Source organism: Anser brachyrhynchus (assembly GCF_964034855.1).
Source record: "Anser brachyrhynchus genome assembly, chromosome: 18".
Classification (NCBI taxonomy): domain Eukaryota; kingdom Metazoa; phylum Chordata; class Aves; order Anseriformes; family Anatidae; genus Anser; species Anser brachyrhynchus.
In genome coordinates this window covers 6094031-6120033 of record NC_137711.1, presented here as the reverse complement: position 1 = coordinate 6120033, position 26003 = coordinate 6094031, and the positions used below count along the sequence as shown (strand labels likewise).

The following is a 26003-nucleotide window of genomic DNA, read 5'->3' as shown; positions in this document are numbered from 1 at the left end:
TTTTACCCGCATTTGCCTGGTTAATTTGGTCAGAACCAAAAGGCCGTAAGTTCACAAAATAACCTAAGGGTAAGATAAATAGTTTAGAAGTGAATCAAGTAAATGATTTGTGTTATATGTGTGCACTCTCCATGCCAAAGGTACTGTCAAAGTGTTGAGTCAAATCAAATCAATCAGTTAAAGTGCTATAAAATATGAATGCAGAAGGAATAGATGAGCTCCTGATGCGAATAAAAAAATACTCTATAAACTATCTGAAATAAATCAATCATCCTTTCACACAGCAAATACAAAATGCAATATACTTCATATTAACTGTGGCTGAAGTGAAAATGCATTCAGACGAAGATAAAATATTGGATGTCTATTTAATCTAGTGGAGGACAACATTGCCTTAAGTGATCATTTACTTCACAGAAGTCAAAGGGTCAGAATTTAAAAGTAATTCAGTCCTTAAGATACAAATAGGCTCTTGAAGTGATTTTGAAAGACAGACTCATTTTGGCACTAACTTCCCTTAATGAAAATGGGGTTTAGAACATTTGTAAATCCTCATTAGGTATGTAACTACCTTAAAAAAATGGTCCTAGACCTCTTAGAAAGTTTCCTCTGAAGTTTCTGTAATGGAAATGGCTTTATGCTTCAGAAAAAAATGTTTTAATAGAATACCTTTATTTCTCTTGAAAACATTCTTTACTGTGATATTTACCCCCGTAGTTCAGAAAATAGTCAATAAAGTACATGCTTTTCAGAATTCATGTTTTTAATTAAAGTGAGCGACAAACATTTTGATGGAAAGCACGATGGAGAAAAGAGCCCTAACAAATTTATTTCGAACAAAAACTCCCACTAAAAGCATCTGATTTTTCTGACTACTCGTCAGAAAAAGCATTCTTTTAGGTATATGTAATCCACTAGTCAAATGCATGCATGAAAAATGTTGATTTTCAGCAAAAAGGAGAATATCCATTTACAAAAACAGTTTTGGTTAACTCAAAATGATTTAAAAATTATAAAATACAAGCCTCCTATTCTATTTCTTTCAAACATGTTCCATCTATTATTCTGAGTATATTTGAAAGTATACAATAAATATAAAAAAGCTAATTGATATACATGACAGAGATTGGTAAAATAACAGTAAGAGAACAGAGACTGAAGATTAACCTTTGTGAGAAAAAATTCAAAACAGTCTGTGAGAGCTTCTTTCCTAAACTGAAATGGGAACAAACAACTCATGTTCCTTTTAGAAGGAAAGGAGGTTTCTAAAGGAAAGTCAATATTTTTACTCTCACTACTCTTATTTCCAGTTCTAAATGCTATGGGTGAAATACTTAACACATCTTCAGATGACACCCACCTTCCCAGAATATCCACACAAATATCTGCCAGTTATATTTTTTTCACATTCAGTGACTTTTATCTCTTTCTGCACTTCATCTTTTCTGCCTTGTGCAGATACAACATGTGCATGTTTTCCAGAAATGGTACAGCACAATCTGTGGATGAGCAGTTACCTTTGAATGTATTCCAGTGACTGTAGATTAAACACATTTTTCCTGTGTGTGTTTTTTCTTATTATTCAGAGTGTCTGCTCTGAATTTGCCTTCTCAAGGAGTCATCAAAAAACAGGGTATTCATCTGCATCCAGTTCTTACAAATTCCCCAAAGGGCTACCATGATGTAAATGATCGATCTTCCTGGTTCTCAATGAGGCTAAAGAATGTCACGTCTCCATATTTAGCCACAATTTTACTGATTCGGGATCTGGCCTTTTAGCTTTAGTTAACAGGGCACAATGGATAAAGATATTCAATAATAGATCTGTGTTTCAGTAATACTGGTACAAATCCAGATTTACACTGGATTTGCATTTATCTGAGACAAGAATATAATGTACAGAGTTTTTTAAATACTATTAGAATGTTTTTGTATGGGTAAATATTAGTTTCCATAAAAAATGTTACTCTTGTAGAAATGATTAAAGGACAAGATGAAAGACAAAATCCTCAGTCAGCTGCTATTTGGAATTGCTAACCAGATTTTTTTCTGACTATCACTTCATCTGATAAATTCTGTTTTGCAGCATATGGCTTCAATCTAAGCTAGTTACCAAAATTCTATTATTCCTTTCATATTTGCCTTTTGTAGAAGATAGAAGGGCAAATTTATAAATGAGAAACACTGTGCTGTAATTCACAGCAATAAACAGTAAAAAGGTTGTCTTTGTCACCCACTCCAAAATATTACATATTCCTTCCTCAGATTTTAAGCTTCCTTCCATTCATACTGTATGAAATTATAGACGTTTCATGAGAGTTACTGACCTATGACTTACTTTTCTGTTACGCATTTTGTGCTAGCTGTTAACTATAGTATCACGTAAGTGTCTAACTTGCACAAATAGTCATGGTAATATGTAAGTACTATGATGTGTGCCAGTAAGTTGGGGCTGAAAAATTGCAAGTGCAGTTAGTTAGATTGTCTGTATCTGATAGGGAGACCCACCGAAATATGTAAGAGTATATCAAATGACCTTCTGTTGGAATAATAATAAAAAAAAAGATTTTAAAGCAAATACTCTTGATAATAATATGTTTTAGTAAATTTTAATTGCTTAAAATGCTGTTCAGGTTTTGGTAACTCAGCATTACAAAAGCGATGCAATTTGTGTAGCAGAGATTCCCTAGCATTGAAAATATTGTGGCTCATAACAGTCCTGCTTCTAACCACCTCCTTTAAGTGACTAAATGTTTCTGGCTCCAGCATTATTCTTAGGAAATCTTTGAAGTGGTGAGGAAAGTAGAGGTAAAGATAACACTGAAAAAAAAACCACCAAACACAAAAACAAAACAACACAACAAAAAAGGAAAGCATGAAACAGAGACAAAGGGAGTAGCAACAAGAGGAAAAAAAAAGGAGTTGGGAATAAAGGGGGCCTCTTGTGGGGTGGGGAGAGGAGGCAAGGACTATCATCAAGAACCTCCACGGTGATTTAAAGAAAGGCATTTTACTGCTTTTATCCCAAGCAACTACACTGGAACTATCTCCTGTTACACCATATCTGACACAATGAAAGCCACCCGCGTTATTAAAAATGAGAAGGAAAGGATCTATTCGGTTACATGAAGGCAGCACTACAAAATTTCCCAGGCCTTGCAAAACAAGGTAAAGAAAAGCTTTTATTTAACATTGTGGCTTGTTGAGCACAGCTTCTCTTTGTGACGTGTAGCCTTGCTTACAATAAACAGCTTTTGGGGTTTTCAAATGCCTCAGCTTTGCTTCAGTGTGTTTAATCACCTGCAAAAGCTGTTTATTGCCTTGTATACTTCCCCCATCGTGAACATTATCCTTTAAGTATAAGGCTTTATGGTGAGTCGAAACAGACCAAATGATGTAAGGGTACAAGGCGGTATGAAAGCTATGTGCAAGCACAGATGAAATGAATCCATATGGGGACTACAGACTATGAAAGTAGAAAGATAAGCTATAGTAATGCAGTGAAATGATTTCACAGGCACTCTGGTTATCCTTTAAAATGCACCCTTGTTTTTGAGAGCCACACTGGCAATCTCATATGCAACTATCAAAGAATGACGTAGGCATTCAAAGAAAATTATGATCATGATAGACAAAGACAGAAAGGCTAATAAAGGACACGTGTACTTCTGAAGGCTTCAGCTAAAGTACATTAAAACAGATGCAAAAATAATAATAAAAAAGCAGAACACTGATTAAGTATTTAAATGAAAAAATGTGGTATTACATAGAGCACTTCCTTTATCAATAGAGATGTTTGTAAAGCACCTTCTGAAAGGATATCAAGACCAGGGACAAATAATCAAAGGCTTTTTATAAAAAAGAATAGCTTTTGCTCCTGTGAAAGGCAGAGAGAGATTGTTGAATTAAGTTCAGATATCTTTAAAGTTTTTTTGCAGGTACTTTTACTTTTGGTTAAGAAAATAATATCAAAGCATCTAGCAACTGGGTTGCTGCTGAGTTTGGTAACACCGATACAAAGTGGTAGCCAGCATAACATCAAAGCAATGACTGTGACCTACCTCTCTATTTCACAAAAAATATCTAGCATCACTAGAATTTTTGATTTCTGCATGGCCACTGTTTATGGAGAAGAAGAAAAACAACAAATTCAAGTGCATTAAAAATGGGAAGAGAAAACTGACATAAATTGTAAATTGAGAGAAACATGCTGGGCAAAATGACCTTGTCTTTAATGTCCTGAAATATTCCCACAGAGAAGGCATTTTACAGCTATTGACAAGCAGTTTGCCAATTCTTACTCAAAAGTTATGAATTTACTGTTCCCCTGTGTGTCTTTATGTTTTGTTTTGTCTTTTTTTTAAATACTAATCATCTCAAGGCACTATTGTCTCTTAGAGATGGAGCCTGGATTTCAGTGTCTAATTCTGGTTACTCACTACATGAAGGGACTTGGACTTTTAAATTAAATAGTACTAGCTCAGCCAGTAAGAGTCAAAGCCATAAATCTTGCAATACATGTTTATATTGTGCAATGTTGCAAAAATAATTCAATCATCTTGTTTTTTCAGGAAAAATAAATAAATATATTCATTGTAATTTCACTGTGCTTATAAGATGATCAGTTGAATTAGTAAGCTAAAAATTATGACATTTGAAATAAGTAGTGTTACAAATGCTAAACAAGTGGTGTAATTGCAAATTCAGCACGGGTTTCCATAAATTCCAATCCATTATGAAGAAAATATATTTCCAGTGAATGCTTCATCCTTTCATCTCATCAAATTCACTGAAAATTTGTCTAGCTACCTTTAATTTACAATGCATTTACTCTGAGTTGTCAAATACAGTCTGAACTACTTTATATTCAAGAAATGAAGAGGAAAATAATTATTTTTTTAACTGTAGCCATCTAAAAAGCTAGGTTTTTCTTAGGAAAAAAAAAAGGCAGGCATTTCCACAGGGTATTTTTAGATGTCTGTGTTAAAGCAGAGGAATACTAGTCAATGTTTTGGGAGAGAAACTAGAATTAAAGCAGCCGGAATCTGTTCAACAGACACAGACTCAGAGCAATGTTGGTTGACAGAGCTTTCTGGCATTTTCTAGTCCAACCTCCTGCCTGCTCCAAGTGGGACTATTGTCAGTCCTACATCAGGTAATCCATAGCTTCATCTAGCTGAGTTCTTTTGTTGAAAAGGAGAAAGGGAAGAGGGTTCACCTTCTACCTAGTCTATATACATACATCTCTCACTGACCTCAGTTTAACAAAGAATAGTCCTCGCCTTTTCCCTGTGACTTTTGCACACATTTGTAAAAATATTGCATAGATATGTACATATCTACAGGAAGGAAGATGCTAAATTTTTAGTTGTGGCTAATGAAATCCTATAAACAGCTGCAAGTCCTTTGCCCATTCAGTGACTCATCCATGCTCTGAAAACCCCCAAAAGCAAAACCTGTGGTAATTCCATTTTACCAAAACAAATTGGGATGCAAATTGTACTCACAGGACTTCATTGCATATATTATTACAATGAAGTGACAGCTTTTGGTTACAACTGTAACCACACTATCTACTTCTGATAGAACATTTTTTTTCCTGCATTTCTAAATCCATCAGCAGTGAATGTAGAAAAGCAAACCAAGTGCTTAGAGCTAATTCCTACTTGTTGGGTAGCTATACTGAACTTCCTCTCCTTTCTTAGAAGTCATACTGGTAAAGCCATATTTGTTACTATCTCTTGCTAGCAAATGAATTAAATTTACCACTTATCCAAGCATGAAATTATGTTTTCAATAATAATTCAATAAAAGCTGCATAAGCTGCAAACAATTATATATCTAATTGAAGAATCCTTTATCTCCAAAAGTGTCCATTTTAGTCATTAAATAAAGTGTGATTGCGTATCTATAGAACATCAAGAAAGAAAGCTGATCGCCCACTTAGCTGCAATGAGACAATGGAGGATGCAGGTAGTAAAGCTTATTGATTGGGCTCAAAATACCATAAAAATGTAATGAAATGTAACTTTCATTTTGCGAAAAATTGCAAAGTGCATCTCTTTAATGTTTGTGGGCTCTTGCTACCATAGCAGATCTTGAGATGAGAACTATCCTCATTTTGGAGCTGCTGTTCCAGTTTCCCTTTTCTTTGCAGCTAGTTTCTGCCAGCTCTAATTGGATGCTGGTCCTCATGCACTGTACAGTAGTATCATTGTTTTTAATAATGTTTGATGTGCAGAACTCCTCTCTCTTTTTGTCTTCTTTCACTATTAAAAAATGATTGCAGCCAGACTAACAGTAATTTTTATAAAGTTCATTGTAATAACTTGACACACTCAATTTTTCATCTAGTACAGCTGTTGGTTTAGAAAGATGATGGCAATGACAAAAAAAAAAAATATCCCCACAACCTGGAAGCTTTTAAAATAAATTTACTGTTTGCATAGATTCAAATTCTACAAGACAATGTAATTTCTTCCTACACTGCTTTAACAATTCTTCCCTTTAAGGTGTCAGGAAGATAAGTGGGTGATAGTGTATTGATCCAAAGCTGTTGCCTATAATTTCCCTCTTCTCAAAAATGTCACACAATTATTATATTTCTTTTTGTATCACCAATAATGCCATGATAATATTCAGTTCTGCCTGCCAATTCATTTTAGAAGTCTCTAAGGACCAAACTGGTTTTATAATTTGTAATTATGGAGGGCAGTTAAAACCTCTCCTGAACTGCTACCCAGAAGTTTCTGATGCATCCCTGGGAGGAAGCCAGTTTTATCTAAAGAACTGTCTCCAAAGATTATAGTAGAGGATTTGTTACTAAAACTCCCTCCATCATCAAACACTCGAGAACAATCACAGAAAAATTGTGTTCTATCTGATAAACTGCTTTACCACTGTGCCAATGCGACTGATTGACACTCTGGTTGGACAGGACAGTCACTCCATCGTATCTCAAGAGATCTACCTTCTAAGGAAATCTGGACTCAGCTGATATATCACTCTTTCATAACACTGGATATGCAGAACTGCTCTCTCTTTCTGCCTCTTTCTCTCTCTTTCTGCCTCCTCACCTATTAAACAGTAATTGCAGCCAGACTAACAGTAATATTTATAAACTTTGTTGTAATAATTTGCCAGACTCAATATTTCATCTAGCACAGCTGTTTTATTCTCCCATTACGTACACCAGATGCTGTAATATTGTTCCTAATTTATGTGTGGAGTGTTCAGTTAAAGGCTGCTGCAGAGTTCCACACGGCACCACACCAGCTTGCAGCTCAACAGCGTGGCTCTTTCTCCAGTAATCACCTCTATGCTGCTCACAGGAAAAGAGTAGTCCCAAGCCTACTGAAGATAACAAATGGTATCTGGTGGAAGCAGGAAGAAAAGTTAAGAGCTGGCATGTATTTTGCACTTCCCAGTAGCTCTTCTCTTTAGGAATCTCTTTAGTATATGGCTCACTGCACATCCCTTTATTCATGTGAATATTTATGGTGTACTAAAGGACAAACAATACTAGACAAATGATTTTAGATGTTGAAATGGATATGTGGTTTTACAGCTAAAATACTTTCAGGAAAAGATGAGGCTAAGTAGAAGAGGATATGAGCAAAATCCGCTGGCCAAAAATGCTTAATCCTGTCAATGTGATAATCAGCCCAGAACTAGCTGAGGAAAGACTCTGGACTGAGAATGCCTCATGATTAGCAGAGATCTGCAAATGAAACAAGTTTTTACCCAAAGAAAGATGTAGCTGCAAGTGAAATACTCCCTCACAATGATTTCTGGGTTCTTATTAAGTGCCTTGTAGAGGTTTTCATTAGCACAGGCTTCGATGAACAAAAATTTTGGAGTTTGTTGTCAAGAATATATTCATAGCTGTGTTTCCGATTTTATAGTTTTTGCTTTGATTGTAGGGGATGAGAGGTAATTGTTAACAGTCCAGGCAGAAATGCATACAGTATGGTAGTCATAGCACAGGAAAGGCTGGTCTTTCATGAGGGTATTATGCCTTCACTTGCAGTGGCAAGTATTTATCATGAAAGTGGTCTAAGACTTCTTTGTGTGAAATGATTTCTCCTCTTCCTATGCACTGTTCTGGGAGAGCAGGAACAGGAGGTGATAAAGCGGCTGGACACATATAAACATCTTGATGATATTTGCGGTGAAATTCTAAAGGGAACTGAGCAAACCTTCAAATTCAAATAGCATTTAAAGAACCTGACATTTGGAAAAAATATCAGTCCATTCAAATACCCTGAGCTGTTTCAGCAGAAGTTTTCCCCAAACCAAGGAGACCAATGCAGAGATGCCCACCATGGCTCTGTTGGAGCTCTGGACCAGCTGGGCAGTACCTGAAACTCAGCTGCCCAATTTTCATTATTTGAGCTGATACCTTTGCTTGTTCTTCTCTGAACTAGCTTGGGTACTTCTAAGCAGATTCTCCTGTAGTGCACCTTTGGCCTGTGAGACTTATCACATAACTGTATGAGGATTTCAGCTATGACCTTGCCCAGGATGAGTATTGTAGTCCTTACACATTCTTACCACCTTTGCAGTGGTTCCCAGAAAGCTTTGTCATGCTTAGCTCCCTGACTTGAATTTATCACAACCGTAAGAAGACAGCACACAATATATGTTCAAACGCTGCTGGATCTTCTAAACAGATGAAAACTCCTTGGACAAGACACAAATCTTTTGTATGCTGTTAAGATTTTTTGTACAAGCAATGTTACATTCTTATTAGTTTACTGACTTTATTTTGCTTAAATATTGAGTTACCAGTGCTGCACTCCCTGAAAGATACTGAAAACGATGCATTTCTGCTGGAGAAAATAGCAGCCAAACACTGATGTGCAAAACTACAGTACTAACAGCTGCAATCTACAGGATACAGAATTTCTTTAATATATATCTACCTTTGAAATTTCTTGTTTGGCGCATAAATCCCTAGCTTCTATAGCTCCTGCCTTCATAGACACACATGGCTTTCAATAAGATGCCTATGATACCACAAATAATTCATAATAATAATAACTGGTTTTGACCTGTTTTCTACTTTCCCTTCAGTAACTCCTGTATTTGCTGGCCAGTTTCATCCAACTTTGACAAAGAAGAAGATATCTAAGTGTTCTGTGGAAACTGCGTAGAAGGAACCAAAATATTTTGTCTTAGAAAAAGGTAGGTAAAATGAAGGTATTAGAGATTGCTGTTAGCAGCAGTCAACTGAGCAATCAGCAGGTGCATTTGCAGTATGGCTGGCACAAAGAGCTTGGAAATAGCCACAGCATCTGCTGCCTTTGCCTTCTAATGAAGGGGATTTGTGAAGTGGTAACAGGGGACAGAAGCTATAAGGAAGCTAACGTGATTCCATAGGAAACAAGGCTTCATTATTTCTTCTGTTTATGGAACATTTAGTGTTAAAAGAAAACCTGCATAACCTCTTGCCACAGAGAGCTCCCCCAGAAGGTCGAACTAAATACAAAAATCATTCCACTAATATGTAGCCACTTCAGCGACTAAGGGCATTTGGGTGATAGCAAATGGGCACTAAGATGGCACACAACTTTGCACAATAAGAGACGATGATTCCATATGAAATTTGACCACAGATGCTGGCATACATCTCCATGCTTCCAAACAATATTCTTCTAGTATACTTGTATTTATTTATACGCTTACACCAAGTAGTTTGGTGTAAGTTCTATAGAGCCTGGATACAACAACCATCTTGTCATGGGTAGACAGTAGCTTCCTTATAGCGAGAAGATGTCATATAAACAAGATAAAGCACCAAAGGTTTAAGCCTGAAGTTGAGATTTAGAGGCATGGATTTAGTGTTGTGTATCTGTTGAATCTGAGAATCTCTCCAATATCACTGCCTTCTGTCCATGTCAAATCCTTCTTGGTAGTGAGGTTCTGGGTGCAGAGTTTCTCTCTCCAGCGTTCAAATCTGTCCCTTGGCAACATACCGGGAGACCTGTTTAGCGGTATTTCTGCACTTCTAATTGAGCAATACCTGGTAAATGGCCCCAGATGTGTCAAGTAGGGATTTACATTCCAGTCTGTCTTCAGGCTATAGGAACCATGGCAGACTGTCATTTTTAATAACACACTGAAAGAAAAGATCACGAATGTACATTTGCATCGAAAGCTGAAGTCACTCGAAAGTAGCTATTAATGTCCATCACATAAATAATATGCTTTACAAAACTAAACACAAAAATACAGTTATACGGAAGGGCTCTGATAATATCAAAAGGACATTTGTGTGACTAAAAGTAATGCACATTTTGATCTCTCTCTCTTTTTTTTTTTTTCCAAAGGCTTCTTTGCACAGTACATTTGAACACTATTTTGGGTAGAGGTCTGAAATAGTCCTAGATGAAACAGGACTAGATGAAATACTTAGTTAAGGCTAAATCCTTAGTTAAGGCAAAGTGTCTTCAAAGGAGCTTTTATGTGCCACCTCAGCACAGCTGTACTGCCCTTGGCATAGCCCTGGAAGCTGCTGTGATCTAAATTCATCTCTGCGATGTATTTCTTTGCACTGTTTGTGTGGCAGGGAACAGAGGACTGCAGAATGCAAGAAGAGGGATTTAATGCTATCAGTGGCCAATTATGATGTTGATATGCTGCTTGCTGGGGCACAGTGGAAAGTATATGGGAGTAAAGGATATACACCCATTCCTTTTTCCTACATATCCCAAGGAAGTCACAATTTGTCCTTATTAATCCCTGTCTACTTTTCTCCTTCTTGCCCCCAACCCCAATAAATATCTCTAATGGATCAATGTGGCAACGTGCCATCTAAGTAAGTGTATTCTGTGCAACACCCTCTTCTGCTGAACAGCTTCCCTGAGACAGGTGGCACTGAGTTGTTAAGTAAGAGTGCAGTAGATTTTTTTCTTCTTTTCTTTTGTGTGGTGTGTCACAGGCTAGAGATTAGCACTACTTAAATTTATATGAAGTACATTTTCACCTTGGTACCAAAAGCAGTTTTGAAATAGTCAGACCTTGCAAATTCATAATAGCGACACTGAAACTAGGAGTCATCTTTCTTGAAAACACAGAATTATCTTTTAATAGTCACTACAGATGCTCCAACTTTCTTGTGAAATGATCCCCTCAGGGAATATAAGCACCCAAATGAACTTTCTTCAGATAGTTTTAAGTTATGATGCAAGTTATACAGATTTAAGTTAAAGATAACTTTCCAGAAGCCATCCCTTTAGCCATTTTACAGCATTATTCAGAGCTGGGGCTGATGCAACAGAGACTAAACATAAATTCAGAAAACAAACAGTTTATTGACTTTCTTTACAGATGATGCTGTTTCTTTAGACTGATGCTTTAATCAAATGTCTTACAGTGAGTTTCTGGATTCTGAAAAATTCTGGAAAATAGACTGCAGATGAAATCTTATATGCTTGTTCACTTTTATTTGACTGCTGAAATGATGAATGATAGGATACAGCCTTTAGGAAAAAGGTAAGGTGAGAGTCTCATACACGTACAGACAGAAAGATACATATAAACGTACTTATTTTTCTTTCAAGACAAATGTTGTAAACTGAGATAGGAAAGACAAATTGGATTCTAGAGAAAACTCATGAAAATGAGATTGTTATGTATTTGGATTTTTCTACTGATGTGCCAGAATTCTACACTTTCTTCTTTTATCCAAGTTTAGAAAAGGAGACATCAAAAAATGTTTCTTTAATCATCTTCTCCATATTTGTCAGTTAAAACAGACTCCCCAGTGTTTTTTGGCAGACAAGTTTAACTTTTTTTTTTTCAGTTTAGAAGCTAAGATTTCCATTGTCAGACTTAAATCGACAGTTTGGGACTGTGTATCGTTCAGGGACATGAGCAATAACTTGATAAAGAAGCTGGGTTTAAAACTATTTAGTTATAATTGCTTTCAGTTTAAAGGTACATACACTGAACTATTTATAAATTCAAACACTTACCTACATGACACAGAGGGCTGCCACACATCTTAGTAATAATACCATTGAGCTATGATTTTCTGTCATTTTCTGTACAGGAACAGCATATCCCAAATAAAAAAGGGTACATGCAAAGGATTATTTTCTCTTTCCAATTTCCTTGTACAGCTTGCAGTCCTCTGTAACACATACTGCCTCTTACATTAAAAACAATTTCTTGCCCCCAATTCGTGTACTTTTTCTTCCCCTGCTTCAGAATCATTTACTGATGTTTTTTTCTCAGCCTGTTGACTGACACACAGGTTAAATACCCCTACTGTTTCACTATCCAGTTCCCAGTTGGATGAGGAGCTGCTGATCACAGATTTGTTTTTAATTATTAGACCACTAATTCACTGGTGATAGATAATTGACCACTGTTTCAGTTTTTGCCCCTACCCTCCTTTCTGGCATCAAATTCTAAAACACCTTGATTAATTCTCCTATCTATAAGCAAACTGCCTGCTTCACCCTTCAACAATCAGTGATTAACAGTATCAGGAGGAAGAACAACGAACTTGCACTTCTCTCTAACACTCAAAGTTCTGAATGGCATATCTGACTACCACAGCAATTTGTATTTCACCCTGACAGCAGTGTTATTTATCCTTGTCTTCACTAGCTTGCAGCAGAATTGACATGTGTCTATTATAAAGTCCCTACTCCAGTTGCAAGACAGGCAGAAACCCCTGCCAAAAATATGGTGGTTTCTTGCTTACATTCAGTATAAAACAATGTAAGGAGATGCAACTGTGAGAACTGTTATCTGCTGTGCTTGAGACAAAAAAACAACAACTTTTAAAAGCACCAGTCTTGCAATTATTTTGTGCTAATTCTCCAGCCACAGAGCAGGTTTACTTGTCCTTAACTTTCTTAACTTTTATGTGAATGACCTGATGATAAATCTGTGTCAAACAGATTAGTTATTTCCTGATTGTTTCCTTATTTGAGATCGCTGCAACTCAACAAAAACACAGTTCATAACTTTAACCATCAAGGATGAAAGTAAGACCTAATGTACAAAACTAAAGGGAAACTTTTCTCCAGCTTCTTTAGGGGCTGTGTCTGATTCCAGTTCATTGGTTGCTGGATCTCTTACAGCTCATACTTCACAGCTGCAGCCAACAGGCCACAAGCTATCGCTGTGCCTGCTGTCTGCGTAACTATTTGGAAAGCTGACTTAGCACCTTTCACCCACAAACAGATCTTCAGCCAAAATGTATCTGCTGGCTACATGGGCAGCAGACACGTAGCATACATCATAGCCTCCTGTTCCCCCACATACAAACAGATTCCCAGCTACACTCCATTACAGAATTCCAGAGCAATTTGTTAATCATCTTCAGGAAAAATGGCTTGAATATAAACACATATTCGATGGGTGCAGGCTATAAAGGCTGAATGGCTAATAGTCAGCCTTGCCACCAACTGCCAGTGGTGAAGAGCCAAGTGCATTGTCAAGGTAGTGTCTTACATAAGCACTGTCTGCTATGCAGTATACTCACCTGCCAACTAGGAAGCTGCAAAGCTCAAATGTTTGAACTCACATAGGAGAATAAACTAATATTGAAATAAGAAGAACTGAAGAAGAATTATTTATGAACAGTTCAAAATAATTATTGTAAGTTCAAGTTGGCCTTACGTTGATTACAAAGAGAAAAAAGAAAATCTGTGTTGGATGCCGGATAAATTATTCTCAAATGTTTAAGAAACTGTTGCAATGCTGTTTTTAAACACAGATAATGTTAGCTACATTGCTGTGTAGTTATTTAAAATTCAGAATATATCACCTTCCTTAAGGACATTCATGGCACTGGTAGCAATATAACGAGTATCACACATTTGCTTAGAAAAAAAAGTCTCCAATATATATAACCAGGGATCATAAAAGCTTCTTTCCAAAGTGCAGTCTTTTGCCATTGAATTGAGAACAAAAAGTCATAAAACTTGGAGGCCATGATTTACCAGGAGGGAAGGTACGTGGATTCTCATTAGTTCTGGTTGGCATGGAAAGTGTTTTGCTTTAATTGACCTAGTGGCAGCTGAAAAATAATCTTACATATGCTAGTATCTTCTCCATATATCTTGACATCGATATGATTCATTCCCATTTATTACATCAGGCTGTCTATAAAAAGCATTTATTTAATATTATTCCCAAAATATCTGCTTGTAAGAAAACATTATTATATTTTAATAGGTTTCAATATAATGTCATACATTAATTACTGTATGTTTTTAATGAAAAGAAAGGGAAGGAAAATGAAAGAGAAAGAATGAATCTGAGACCAGGAAATATGTTTTAACAATGCTAAAACACAAACTGTATTCCATTTAAAGTACGTAGTGTTAGGAGACTTGTACACCTTTACTATGTGAGCAGTGCAAGAGAAAAAAAAATCTTCAGCTTTTTCATATAGCGGTTATAGCTTCAAGTACAGCATCAAGTACAAAGACAAGATATGTTACTTTTACTTCTGCAAGGTTTGAAATAAACATCTAGGTTTATAAATAGACTTAAGAGCAGGATGAAATAAATCCAAATAAGATACTATCAAAATACAGCACAATGTATATTAGTAGATAGAAAAAGACCGTTTAGAGCAAATTTTTACTTTTGAAAATTCCTTTGAATATATCAAAATATTTAGAAATCAGAGGCCAGCTGCTACTTCAGCCACCAAGGTACTTCTCTCCAAGGTACTAGAAACTTGAAAGCAATTTATTGGAAGAAACAATTGAAGAAGGAAAAAAGAAAGCGGTGGGCAAGACCTATGGCTGGTGTCAGTTAGCTCTGCTTCAGTAACAGCACTGACTTTTTAACCTTCTCATGGTTCTACTGTCCATTGTCCACATCAGCAGATCCCCTCGATGTTTCAGACAACATCACAAATTTTATCTAGGGTTTCATCAAATAGCCTCAAACATCCCACGAATGTTGCAGACTAACTACAATGTATGAGGTGTATCTGCCCACACATTTGTTCAGTTAAGTTATTGCATGCTTAAATCAGCATAGGAGAGGGTAGATTTGCCCCCTTCTTGTATATGTACATATGGCTTTTTCCTGTTAATGACATGGGAAGTGCATGCTACATGCATTTCCAGGTTTTGCATAACCACCTTTGCAAGGATACCATGGGTTGCTTTTAATTACTACATAATTGCAGCTGAGATACCGTTTGACATATCATTTGAAAGATGCTGCTGTCAGAATCAGGCATCCTGAGATCCAAGCCAGGGTACCATATAGCTTGTGAAATAATCCCATTAAATCACTTCTTCCTGCCATATCTAGGCTTTCCTAGGAAATTTCCGAAGGCAGACAAGTGAGTTTGTTTTATGACACTGGACAAGATTAAATGGCAAGAAGAGGAATTGTATTGCAGCAACAAAACCTCCATATTATGAAGAAGCTGTAGAAATGCATTCCAGTGCCCTTTTACAACTCCTTCACAATGTCAGTGGTGTTCCACCATCATAGACAACCAAAAATTTAGGAAAACACAACAAGATGCACATCTGAGTTCCCACATATTCCGAATTAATTCAATCTTAAGATAGGATCACTGAAGTGATAAGGAAGCAGAAGACCCTGTAAAGAGACAGATCTAGAACCTAGATAAATGCTTTTTCCTAAGTACTTCTGAAAAGATACAATTTTTTTCCTGTTCTAAACAGTGACGAGGACTAACAAACAACAGTTGCTTTAAAGTGCTAGTTTCATGTTCACTTACTAATATATCTGAGAACACGCAATGCTGTAGAAGTATTAGAAATCATTTAAGCAGCAATACTGTATCACATTTTTTATTCATTAAAGTTTTTGATGTTTGCATCAGACTTTTGACTTTCTAAAGCCACTCTAAATCAAAACATCATATTAGTAAGCTCTCTAAAAATTCATCACAAATCAGTTTACAGATGACATTGATGTCTTATTGCTATCCATTCCTCCTGGACCATTTCTAACAATTCATTTTTTATATTCCTGCAGTGCTGAAATATGGTTCACACCAGTATCTGTCCTTTTAGTAATCACCAAAGCAAAGCTTGGCAGTTGTCATATATTGCACTCTTGAGAAAAATGCTAGTAATACTCTGAATTGATTGATCAGTGTGGAATCAGAACTAGCTGGCAGAGAAACCATTAGCTGATTTCAATTCATAAATCTCTTCTCTCCCACCCTATTTTAGTTTAGAAACTGCTAAATATTACCATTATCTTGTGATGCATAGGATGAACCCATTATTTATAAATACATTAATTTAACTAATGTGTGATTGCATTCATTAATGCCCTTATAAGTAGGCAGACTTATGGATTTTACTGAGCAACTTTCATTTATGTACACTGAGCCAGCGAATGTATCTAACAGCCCTTGGCCAGCAGACATCAATCTGTTCATCTCCCCAGAGGTCAAAATCAGGCACAACGTTCTTCCTTGTCTTAAAAACAAAGTGATTTTAAACAGAACTTTACCTGCTGTAAACAACAATTTAAGTCCTCCAGCGTGACCTAAAATGATTAGTAACACAGGGCGTTGCTTACGTGACAAGGTTTAATTAATTGGCAGGGATTCACATTGTGTCTAAAGCAAATGCTGTTACTTAACATGTTTTAGGAGAAAGAAAAGAGAAAAAAGTATGGCCAAGAACAGGTAAAAAACTGCTAGTTGGTTAAAAAGATTTCCTGAAGAGATCTTAACATCCCATCAATAGAACTAAGTGCACTATCGCCAAGTACTTAAAAATCTAAAGGCAGAAGTGGCATACATGTAGTTTGAAGGTGAGTGTGAAATTACCCACTGGAACTTACAGGGAACAAGTTTTGGGGGAACAAAGGCAGAGATCTTGGAGAAGAGAGACTGCCAGCACTGGTGAATGAAGGAGGAAATCCCAGCAGAGGACTAGGTCAGTGCAAAATGAGGAGATTTGTTCATCTGCTACTAACAGTAGTACACACGTGATGGTCCAGAAAGCCCTGCTTTAGAGACTGAAATCCATAGTGCTTGCTGCCAAAATGGCACGAGCCTGCAGCAGCTCGGCAGTGAAGTTATTCTGTTGTACTGTGCTAGTTGCCTTGGTGTTTATGTGAATCCAAAGAAAAAAAGTAGAGAAAGTAAAACTGTATTTTCCTTTGTGACAGAGTGGAGAAGTGTGATTTGCATATTAATAAGGGTTTGTATTGTTTATTAAAAAGGGCTGTTTATCTGAAAAGGGCTGCATGTTAAATTCACTAAAATGGATAATCAAGAGACAAATCTGGGCCTGAGAGAGAGCTGAAACTTTGGGAGTTTCCTCAAAAGCAGCATTTCTTCGGGGGAATTTATCTGCATGTAAACTCATTAAGTATCTTGTGCTGAGATTCTGGATCTTGAAATCCAATTAGCTGTATCAATGATATTCAGCCTTGAGGACCTGAAAAGCTACTTTCTCAGGAAATGGAGAAGCACAAACATACAAAATAACACAGCACAATTCAGAATAACATCTGACTACTCTTGAATTGTAAATTGCATGAGCTGATACTGCACTGCAATGGTTTAACAGCATATAAAGCAACATACTGTTGCTCACTGGATCTTTACTGTGCAAATTGGATCAAAGATATATTTGGTAAATTGCACTGCAATCCCATTTGCTTCTGAATGGATTGGGAAGAAGTTTCTTCTCAGCCTCAGGTCAGAAGTATCAACTCACCTGCTGGGTAACAGGCCACAGGCTCCTGGTAGGCTGTGGAGTAGGTAGACAGTAATGTTCTTCCTTCATACTCTCCTTTTAGACCATTCCTTTTCTTTAGGAACACGAAAATATATATATATTTTTTCCCCAAGTGGTCTAAAAAAATGCAGGAATACCTCAATACAGTTTACTAAAGTGTCTTCCACTACTAATACTGAAATAAACTAAACTCTCTGTTGAAAGAGGCTAGAAAGGTGAGAATGTAAAGTGAAATTCTCAGTCCTGATAAACTGAGTAATGGAAATGGTTTGGAACAGTTTTGGTCTGTTGTTATAGAGACTGAGAACTAAACAGGTAACTGGTTTACAGAAATTAAGTAACACTCTCCAGCCCCAAAAAATAAAGCCGCAAAAGAAACTAGTGGTAGGGAATGAAAGAGTTCAGAGGAAATACTAAGTGAGTGAGCAAGTTGCCCAGCTGAACGTTACTTGAATTGCTCTAGACTGGGCTTGAATTCTGTTCCTGGGGTTGAATCTCTTCTGTTCTTTCTTAAGTTAATTAAAAAAGTGAAGAACACAAAGTAGAAATGTGGTTTTCAAAATCAGAACTCAAATAAAAACGATTTCTATGTTAACAGAAGAAATCTTTGTTAAAAATTTGAAGTTACTGTTTCAAGAGTAACTGGTATGAAAACTTCCTTCCCTCTAGCTGCTCTCCTAAGGCATGACTCCTCCAGCTCCCTTTTCACAAGCCATGTATAATTTTGTCTCTGTATGCAACTACCTGTCTCTTGTGTATTTAAGCTAGTTTATTATAACTTTGATTTGAAACCATATCAACCACCTTTTTATTTATTCATTTTTCTTAGGATCAGTTCCATAAATTTCTTTAGTGTACAGCATAATCACAGTAAAGTCTTGTCTAAGAAATTCCCTGGCTGCTATACCAATTGGTTCATTGCCCTGAAACTGAAGTGCTTCAGCCCAACTGAAACACACCTCAGTTTTTAACGTATAAAACACATTACCAAAAAAGTGAGCATAAATATACTACCTGCCAAATCAACTCCACACTGAAGCCTTAACTATGAGAAAAGATTTTTTAAGGCATAAAATTGCAATCTTTTCCTTAAAGGAGCATTTTGATTCAGCCATTTTAGAACTATCTCTAAAATAGATTAGCCATAACTAGAACAAATCCTGTTCTCATAACACGATAGAAAGCTATCACTGCTCGACAGCAGCAGGATAACATTTGTAAGATAAGAATATCTCATTACTGATATAACATCTCCCAGGCCCTTCATGCTTCTGATATTTTATTAATAATCAGACATTTGCTTCATCCTGAAATGGGATAAAAACCAGTTAAATTCTTAGAACTGCTGAAGACATTAAATAGTCTGAAACTCCTTGCTTTGATTCACTGACAATGCCCATGTAATACTGTAGTTTATAAAGAACCTGAAAAATGTCATTCTTTACATACATAGCAAAATTGATACAGCTTTTTTTTTGTATCAAAATGAAAAGTCTCAATGCATTTCTGTGTATAAAGCAAAACGTGCATATTCCCCTGAAATTTGGACCATAGTTGGGAGCATTACTGTCCTTCAGTAAGTAACAATACCACCATTTTCTCCTTTCTCTGAGGAAGTTTACATCAATTCTGGTCTACGTGCACATGTACCACCAGAAGCTCAATGGGAAGTACATCTACAACTTCCTCGCGAGGGGGAGTGGAGAGGCAGGTGACCTATTCTCCATTATCACCAGTGATAGGACCCGCGGGAACGGTGTTAAGCTGAGGGAGGGGAAGTTTAGGCTAGACATCAGGAAGAGGTTCTTCACCAAGAGGGTGGCTGCACACTGGAACAGGCTCCCCAGTGAAGTAGTCACTGCACCAAGCCTGCCTGAATTTAAGAAGCGATTGGACTGTGCACCAGTCACGTGGTCTAAACTTTTGGGCAGACCTGTGCGGTGCCAGGAGTTGGACTTGATGATCCTTATGGGTCCCTTCCAACTCAGGATATTCTATGATTCTATGATTCTATACAGAGCAAATTCCCATCTCACATTTTTTTCCAGAAGAAATCTAATTTGTCAAGACAACAGGAGAAGATAAATGATTTTGGAATATCTTTTGTTAGTCTCTGCTAGTTCCAATATTGTAAGTCACAGCGCTTTTTCATTTGCATTGCTCTGTGTTACAGGGACTGAATAAAAGAACTGTCCACATAGAATAAGCAACAAATCTTTAAAATACCATTTTAAACATGCCCACGTAGGGAAAGAAACAAACAAAACAGAAAAATTAGGAACTAATGATTGTTTCCAAGTGTACTAACAGACTCTACTAGGAACAAGATGTTTAATTTGTAAAATAATTTGAGATTTGAAAAATATAAACCCTCCAGTTGGATGAACAGAATTGATACATCATTTTTTTGAGGATTGCTCTTAAACTTCCATACTGTGAATGTATTCTTTAGTAAAAAAAAAATATAAAATCATTAAGGATAATCAAATTAATTTCAAATTAATATTTCACTCAGCATGGTAATTTTGGAACAAAGTATATCTCAGAAATGGAAGTGGCTGATTCTTCCAGTGCTGTCTGCTAAAATTTGTCTGCACCCCTAATTTTTAGTAAGTATAATTCTTTAGTAAACATAAAAGGGAAGAATGAATTAGTACCTAACCTCAGCGATGCAGAAAATCATTTTAAGAACCATGTATGTAAAACGTCCCTAAATATGCTACTGGTATGAACAGGAGACTATTAAGAGTGAAACATACTTGGGATCCAAATCTGCTTTCATTGTTTAGATTTCCTAACTTGCCACATTTTTTTTAAGTTATACACTGACATATAAAAGTTTTAATTCTGCTTATTAGCTCTGAGTCAACAAGCACAAATGCACATACTTGAGTGTTTTTTAAATTCATAGCCATAAATAATTTCTCGTGAATTACTTTGACCTATATGCATGTATTAGCACAACGCTACAATATCTGAGTTGCAAAAACTTGTAGAAACGTCACTGAGCTTGAGTTTTTTACTACAATAAAAAACTTGTACAAATTTTAGCTTTTACCATAACTTAGATACAGTATAAAAAGATCACTAATGAGGACCTATCAGTAGTATTCTGGTGTGTACACATACCTCAGACACCAATCTCCGCCTGTTTGAACAGCATGCATAGCTTCCTGAGCCACAGGTTAGACGCATTAGCTAACCCAAGATGACTGTGGTTGCACACCTCATTTTTTTAAGATAAACTTCCCAAATCTGTTTAAGCAAGATAAGGTTTCTATATACAACATTTAAAAAGTATTATTGGTCAGAAACAGAGCTTAACAAACTAGTCAGCCATGTCAGTCACTTTTCAACAAGGAATTACCATGCTGATTTTATCTGAAAAAAAAATTTTTAAGCTGAGAAAGTCTTCATCAACCTATCATTTCCATCTGATCCAATATCTTTGGAGATTTACTTATGATCTATTAAAATAAATGTCATTTTATTTTCTAATTAATGTATGTCAGGATATGTCCAATAAAAAAAAAAAATCTTCCTATGAGTCTAAGTGACAATACTCTCCAGAACACAGAAACCAGGTTATTTTTTGAACATGTTTATCTGCTTGTCCTGTGCCTGGATATGAATCACACAGTTCCCTTTATTTCTTAATACAAATAAAGTCATTCATCCCTTCCTACCCCTTAAAATGATGTTACTGCAATGTTATCCTGATTTAGATGAATAAAAGAAGGTTCTGGCCATCTTAAACAACGCTTTTAGAATAATGGCTTTAAAATGCCATTCAGGGTGAACACCAAATTTAATTATAAACACGCAGTTTCTAAAAGTGAGATGCTTTTCTTCCAGACAGCAGAGTTTCATGTGAAATTATAAATATGGGCTAGAAGACATCTGAAAATGTATGGCTGCTCTCTCTCCAATGGTGAATGAAATTGAACAATTTGCAAAGGATTGCGTTGCTCTTATTCTGCCTCAGATCCGACTGAGACAGAAGTGTAAATGCTTTAGAAATATAAAGTACAGCAAATGTTTGTAAGTCTATTAATGTCTTGTTTTTATACCGGAACATGATAGAACACCTACCTTTCTTCCCCCTGTGTTTATGCGAAGTGGTGTTAAGAAGGGATCAAAAATCATATGGCTGGTTTCAATATTGACAGGTGACTGTCTTTTCCCGACAGAGCAAAGATTCCAAGCTGAGTTCACCAAACCCCAAAAGGAGGGAACTGTAAAACAAAAAAAGTGCAAGTTCAAGAAAAGTCTGGAAAAAGTAGAGAAATACATGCAAGGCAGATAGCCAGACAATTAAACTTGTCATGCTCTTTGCATGCACACATTGGAAATGAACACTGGCAAATTCATCTAGCACTTGATATTTAAAACTTCCTACACAAAGACCAAAATATATTGTTTCATATATTTTTGTATCAGGAAAGAAGGTGTATTTTTTTGCCTTTATGAATGTACCTAGCTGTAATCCCAGATTCAATTATAAATAGCTTCTTTGTTGTCAGTCTTATAGAATATTTACTTAGCAATAGGTATGTGACTCATTTGTCCTTATGCTAATTTTACATACATACTATGTGTCATTGGACTGAAACCATTCCGTTTTACTCAACTTCATAAAAGTTTTTATATTTAGTAGAATTCATTAAAAAATACAGCTTAATTGTAGGAGAAACGCATAGTGTGATCCCAGAGAACAGGCCTGCTCTCTAGACAGGTTCTGTTCATTTCTATTCCATTCACCCAAGTCTTTCTTAAGTCAGAATAGGATCTAAAAAAAAATCTTGTTGAAAAAGCCATGCTCTGGCGGTGATGGTTCCTTCCCTGTATGTGCAACGGTTTGGAACATGGAGGAACCCCTGACTTTTGACAAGCTGAGTTACTTTAAAAGGTTCTGTGTCCCTGATTGGAAAAGGAAGAAATGTGATCTGATTAGCTATATACTGCTTCTCATCAGATAACCGCAGGTTGAAGGTTCCTATTGCATCTAATCTGCAGTTTACAGACAATGTCAGCCTCTCATTGGATGCTGAAAAAATCCTGACTAAATGAGCAATAAGCAACTAATAAAATACAGGGAGACAGATTCAAACTTAGGTGCACACTTTATCCCTGTCTAAAGTATATAAGGCAACTTTGACTTTATCAGAATTTTTCTGTGTGGTTTCGTGTAGCAGGTGGGAATTTCAGTGGTGCTCATGTTGCTGTTCTTTGTTGGTTTTCTTTTTTCTTTTTATGTTTTGTTGAAAGTTTTCTTAACCTTCGAGCCTCTCAGCATTCTTCTAATCAACTGTGTGACAAAGGCTACAAACCCAGGCTGGGGGAAGGATCCTGTGGCTGAGCCCCTGGGGCAGAAGCACAGGTGTTTTGCCTAGAGGGTGGAGGTGCACACAACCCATCGCTGCTTATAAAAAGCCTTCTGGTTGCTACAGCCTGCTGTTTGGAGGACTTTGTAGTGTGAATACTTGCTTCTGCCTGCAGTTTTTGGTTACTCTAGTGAGAACCTACATGGAGCGTTGCTTGGATTTGACCCAGATAAGTCCATTTGCAGTGGACTTAATGCATTGGGAAGGTATTTCTTTGAGGGGAGACAGGAGGAAGATCTATTCCAAGTACTGTAGCCTCAGGACAGTGGCTGATACTTGTGCTTTTGTGTTATACTTTATAAACAGCTCATTTTTTGCCCTCAAAGTTTAATGTTGACCCAATCAAAGTTTAATTTTAATCTGTAAGTTAGTATATAACTTTATGTCTAACTGTGCTACAAAAGTAAATAATCTTTAGGATTTCTCAGGATGTCGTTGCACAGCATAGCTTTAGCTTAAGTATCTACACAGAATTGATGAAAAGTGTTTTGCAGTGGAGTATCAGCCTATTGCAGTAGCTTACAAGCTATCATTCATAGATATTATTTCTTTTACAAAATTCCTGAAAGCTCCTTTTTCAGTGAAAGCTTTTTCTTTTTTTCTACTAGTCTCTAGTCTGTGTGCGCCTGCACCTCCTCTGTTTATTCTACTAGTCAATTTCTACTTCCATGGGAAATCTAGGTAACCTCGGGAGTTTCCAGAGTATACTAAGCAATAGCACTAATGCACTGAAAATGAATAAAATAAATGTAGTACAGTTTAAAGTAAAACAAAGTACGTTTCATTATTTATGTGACTTTTTTTAAGGGAAATACCATAGGATCTCAGTATGGATTTCATCAGAGAGAAAATACCTCATTATGCAGAGGCCTAAATTAAGTCTTGCTTAATTGAGATGGTCAGGTTTACCTTGATAGATCCCACTGTGGTGTTAATTCAAACAAAATATTAATGATGAAACTGTAGAGCTGTAGGTTCAAGAGAGAAAACATTCAAAAGGAAATATGTTACTGAGATGGTTTCCAAAAATCTTTTGGGCAAGAATACTTCTGGTATTGTTAAAAGTGCGTAGTTCTTTAGCAATCCTTTTAGAAACAAACAAGCCAGACATGGTAAGGGCAATAAAACGGTAAGCTAAATAGGGCAGTCCATTATCTTCAAGTTTGTATTACTTAAAGAACTTATGATGTAACTGAGATTGTCCCAGAAGAGCCATGATGGAAAATATCTTTTATGAGTGGATATTTCATAATGTCCCTTCTGTTCCTGACAGGTCAACTCTGCATTCTGTGCACTGCTGGTCATGCTGGCCCACTGCTGGGAAGTCAAGGAGGTGGAGCTCTGACTTGACGCAGCACACAAAAGGTTAGTCTTGTCACCCAGACATATAACTTTGTGCTGTTATCTCTGATGTCTTTCTAAATGCCTGGGAAGCTTATGCTTGAGCATCTCCTCAAGATGTGCTTGGTGCCATCTCTATTATATACGGTTGGACGGAAAGTACAGTAATGGTAAACTTTCCTCTGTGATCAGAAAGACTTTGCTTATGCTTCAACCAAAGGTTAATTAGGGAAGACTGACCTAAGTGTGCACACCTAAGTTAACTAGTGGATGGGGATATCATGCAATATTAATGTCTAATTATATTTAATTGAAGTAATTGCTGCTTAGATGCTCAAAGTAATAGAAAAGTATTCAGAACCATGATGGAAAAATCCCAGCAGTATTCATGTAGAAAACCAAGGCTTAAATTAAATGTAAGTACTGAATTAACTGATTAGCCTAAAGATATTAGTAGCTGAATTTAGGAAAACATAGCAAAATATTCATTATTCTATCATTCCAGGTTAACTATCAGGGAAAGTTCTACTAGAGAGTAGGTCCTTAATGAAACAGTACCTCCTTCATCACCATTACGTGCATTGTATTTCCATAAATATCTGGTCATGTGTGAGTGGGAATATGCTGCATCTTTTTGTGTGGACCTCTGAAGCATTCTTGACAGCAGCCCAGCTCCTGTGCTGTCCAGCAGCTGCTCTTATAAGTTAGTTTGCATGCAGCCCACACAGGAGTTTACAATCTCATTTACAAGATTCTCCAGCTACTGGTCCTTCTGCCAAAAGTTTCAGTATATTGATCATGTCATCTCTGCCTTTGTCTATAAATCCTCCTAAACTTACACTGTTTGAGCTCATTTCTCACAAACATGTTACACAGATATGAGGTGACAAGTTTTTGCCTGACCAGTGTCATGCCTTCAACCTTCTCATAACAGAAAGAAAATTGGATAAATTCAAAGTCTATTTACTTTGTGTTTGTGCACTATGGACAACAGGTTTTGTGTGTGTTATGTGGGAAGGAGGTGAGGGGATCACATTTTATTATACCTATGCAAAAATTGCTGATATCCTTATTCATAGCCTGGATCTTCTTGCAGCTGCTAGTTTTTTCAATTTACTGGGAACAAGTTATATTGAGATATGAAGATGCTCTAGTATCAGCATGACACGATAGAATGAGGGATTCTGATGGCTTTCACCAAAGCTATGCATAACAACAGTGAAATAATAGCAGCTAGAACAATAAAGTAAGGATTGAATGCAATTCTCCTAGTGATCACTGCTGTGGATTTGCCTGAATAAATGCATCTCAAGAGGAAAAGCAAAGCAATGAAAAGGGTGTCCCATAAGGACGCCCTTTTGTAGGTACAGTGAACTCGCAGATAAGTGTAATCATACTGTCTGTAGTGTGTGTTGGACATGTAGCAGTATGCACTCATGTTACACAACCACAGAACGGCTGAGGTTGGAAGGGACCTCTGGAGGTCATCTGGGCCCTGCTCAGGAAGGGTCACCCAGTACCAGCTGCCCAGCACCATCTCCTGATGGCTTCTGAATAT

The 26003-nt window shown here is 36.7% G+C and overlaps 1 protein-coding gene and 1 long non-coding RNA gene across 4 annotated transcripts in view; one reads left to right on the top strand and one right to left on the bottom strand.

The window, feature by feature from the left end:
* The window catches only part of CA10 (carbonic anhydrase 10), a 201363-nt gene that overhangs the window by 100358 nt on the left and 75002 nt on the right, over positions 1–26003 (bottom strand). For both annotated transcript variants that reach the window (XM_080560450.1, XM_080560449.1), the window contains one exon: positions 21813–21955. In XM_080560450.1, coding sequence (XP_080416576.1) covers positions 21813–21955 — 143 coding nt within the window. The remainder of the gene's footprint in view (positions 1–21812; positions 21956–26003) is intronic.
* Positions 21982–26003, top strand: part of LOC308179785 — a 33271-nt gene continuing 29249 nt past the window's right edge. For both annotated transcript variants that reach the window (XR_013940535.1, XR_013940536.1), the window contains exons 1-2: positions 21982–23310; positions 24378–24469. This is a non-coding gene — a long non-coding RNA (uncharacterized lncRNA). The remainder of the gene's footprint in view (positions 23311–24377; positions 24470–26003) is intronic.